A 2,212-nucleotide genomic window follows, 5' to 3' on the forward strand; every position below is an offset into this window, starting at 1 on the left:
GAGTTACAGACCAACAAAGCAATATCCAGAAAGTAGTATCAGATACACAACATTTTTTTTTTAAAGATATGTAGACACATAATTTATGTACTACCAGTGGCTTAGTTTTTGTATTAAAATTTCCTTTTTATTTTCTATTTATTTACGTATGTACCTGCACATACACAGTGCATTACCGAAGTATAGTTTGGTGCACTTTTCAGTATGTATGTTATTTAGATACAATTAGTATTAATTTTTATATATATACACACTTTGTAACCCTTACTTAAATAAAAGACTGAAATCGTGAATTTAAATAATACTGAATTATATTTAGTAGTTTAAGTTGTAGGCCTTAGCAGCCGTAAAAATACATAAATAAATAACGTTAAATTTAAACCACTTTTTTATAAAGCATTTCTATTGGAAATCATGTCATTTTTTATTTGGTCTCTGATACAACTAGCAATATTTCCCATTCTATGATTTTCCACGTTTTCTGCATTTATTACGTTCACTTCTTCCGGTTCAATTTCTGAACTGGGAAGATTTTCAACTTTGAACATTATACAAATATTGTGCAGGGCACAACAAACATTTAGTATTTGCACCACTTTTGCTGGAGCATAATGCAACTCTCTTGAGGCCAAAAGGCAGCGAAATCGACCTTTCAAAACACCAAAAACTCTCTCAATGAGAGACCTTCCCTTTGAATGTTTTTGATTGAAAAAATTCTCGTCAGAATCCTCCGCAGAATTCCTGTATGGGGTAAGAAGCCATGGTTCCAACGGATATCCTGAGTCACCTGCAGATAACAAAAACATAAAGGTATTTTTAGCTGAATAACATTCATTACCATTTATTATATGTATATATATTATGTTATATATTACATAAGTAACTATGTTAATGCGTGTATGCTACCATTACATTAAATCGATATATTAAAAAGCTTACCGAGAATTCGTTGGCCAGTATCTCCATTTTCATAGGCAGTCCTTAAATATTCGCGCTCAGCGGACAAGTTCCATATGTGCGAATCATGCGATGCACCTCCAAATTTACCATTGACCGCTCTTATTTGCATTTTGTGATCACATATCTAAAATAGAACAAAACATGTAGGCACAATAAAAGTAATCTTATTTAATCGAAATACACTTACGATCATTGCATTTATGCTGTGCTTAAGCTTTCGGTTAAAAAATAGATGTTCGTCTTTTGATGGCCTTATCATTTGAATGTGCGTTCCGTCTACAGCTCCGATCACACCCGGAATTCCGCATTTAGCATAAAACCTACGGTTGGCATCCTGTTTTTCGCGATTGCTCATTGAAAAAGTAATATGCTTTGGACACAATATCGTTTCAATTGCACTGAAAACTTCCAACATACAACTCGAAACGGTTTGCTGTGCTAATCCCGCGTGACGGTCTTGGCCAATCAAGTGTTGGTATGCGCCCTGACCAAGAAACTTCAACGTTGTAGAAACTTTTATTATTTCAGGAACTGCCGTTGCTCTCCGTGGGGTTTTCAACTCACTTTTAATGCTATTTAGCACATGCAAAAAGGCTTCCTTATTAAGCCGAAAATTCTGCACAAAACTAATGAATAGAACATAAAGCAATAGTATATGTATGAGTAATTTTGTAACGTTTAAATTACCTTTGATCGCTGAGACTCATAATGTTGGAGTTGTCCCTTATAATCCTCCTATCAATTCTTTCTTCATTTAAATCGTCCCATAATGCTACAGAATCCATTTTTTAATTTGTTCAACAAAAATTAATCTTTAGCCGAAATTGTAATCGCCTTGTTTGTTTTGTTCTCTTTCTTTGACTTTGGTCAGTGATGCATACTCAAGCAAAAAATTTGCGAAAAATAAAAAAGCGACACTGTTAGCAATGCGATAGCGCTACAGAGTTCCAATTACCTTTCGCATCGCAATACAGAGTAGGCCCCCAGGTGGAGCATATGGAAAAAAACAACATGTACGCTATATGAAACGGTACGCGTGTATTTTCAACGGGTAGACGCGGGTAAAATTGTTATCCACATTTAAAAAAATAGGATTAGAAGCATAAATAGTCATTAAAAAACTACATTTTGCTGCTTAGCATTGCCACCTAACGGCAGTGCATAAGGGGATACTTAGGCCCAGTACGAGTTTATATTACTGTTAGCTTTGAAAACAATTAAAAACTCATGTTAACTGAGCGCAACTTCAACT

At 34.7% G+C, this 2,212-nt stretch overlaps 1 protein-coding gene across 1 annotated transcript; it reads right to left on the reverse strand.

Moving 5' to 3' along the window:
- Nucleotides 1–320: 320 nt before the first annotated feature.
- LOC137237228 (putative nuclease HARBI1) lies at nucleotides 321–1,840 on the reverse strand. The gene is made up of 4 exons (XM_067760628.1): nucleotides 1,648–1,840; nucleotides 1,148–1,586; nucleotides 940–1,084; nucleotides 321–787 (listed from the first exon to the last, which is right to left on the reverse strand). The coding sequence occupies exons 1-4, from the start codon at nucleotides 1,743–1,745 to the stop codon at nucleotides 390–392; spliced, it is 1,080 nt and encodes a 359-aa protein (XP_067616729.1). The 5' UTR covers nucleotides 1,746–1,840; the 3' UTR covers nucleotides 321–389.
- Between the last annotated feature and the right edge of the window lie 372 nt (nucleotides 1,841–2,212).

The sequence above is a fragment of the Eurosta solidaginis genome, chromosome 1 (assembly GCF_040869045.1).
Source record: "Eurosta solidaginis isolate ZX-2024a chromosome 1, ASM4086904v1, whole genome shotgun sequence".
Taxonomy (NCBI): domain Eukaryota; kingdom Metazoa; phylum Arthropoda; class Insecta; order Diptera; family Tephritidae; genus Eurosta; species Eurosta solidaginis.

What these genes read in the sequence shown, in the direction of transcription:
- LOC137237228 (XM_067760628.1), bottom strand. Translation starts at nt 1,745, where the DNA reads ATGGATTCTGTAGCATTATGGGACGATTTAAATGAAGAAAGAATTGAT. An exon ending in ATGAGTCTCAGCGATCAAAG is followed by an intron (nt 1,587 to 1,647) that starts GTAATTTAAACG and finishes TCTATTCATTAG; the next exon opens with TTTTGTGCAGAATTTTCGGC. An exon ending in TACTGGCCAACGAATTCTCG is followed by an intron (nt 788 to 939) that starts GTAAGCTTTTTA and finishes TGTTATCTGCAG; the next exon opens with GTGACTCAGGATATCCGTTG.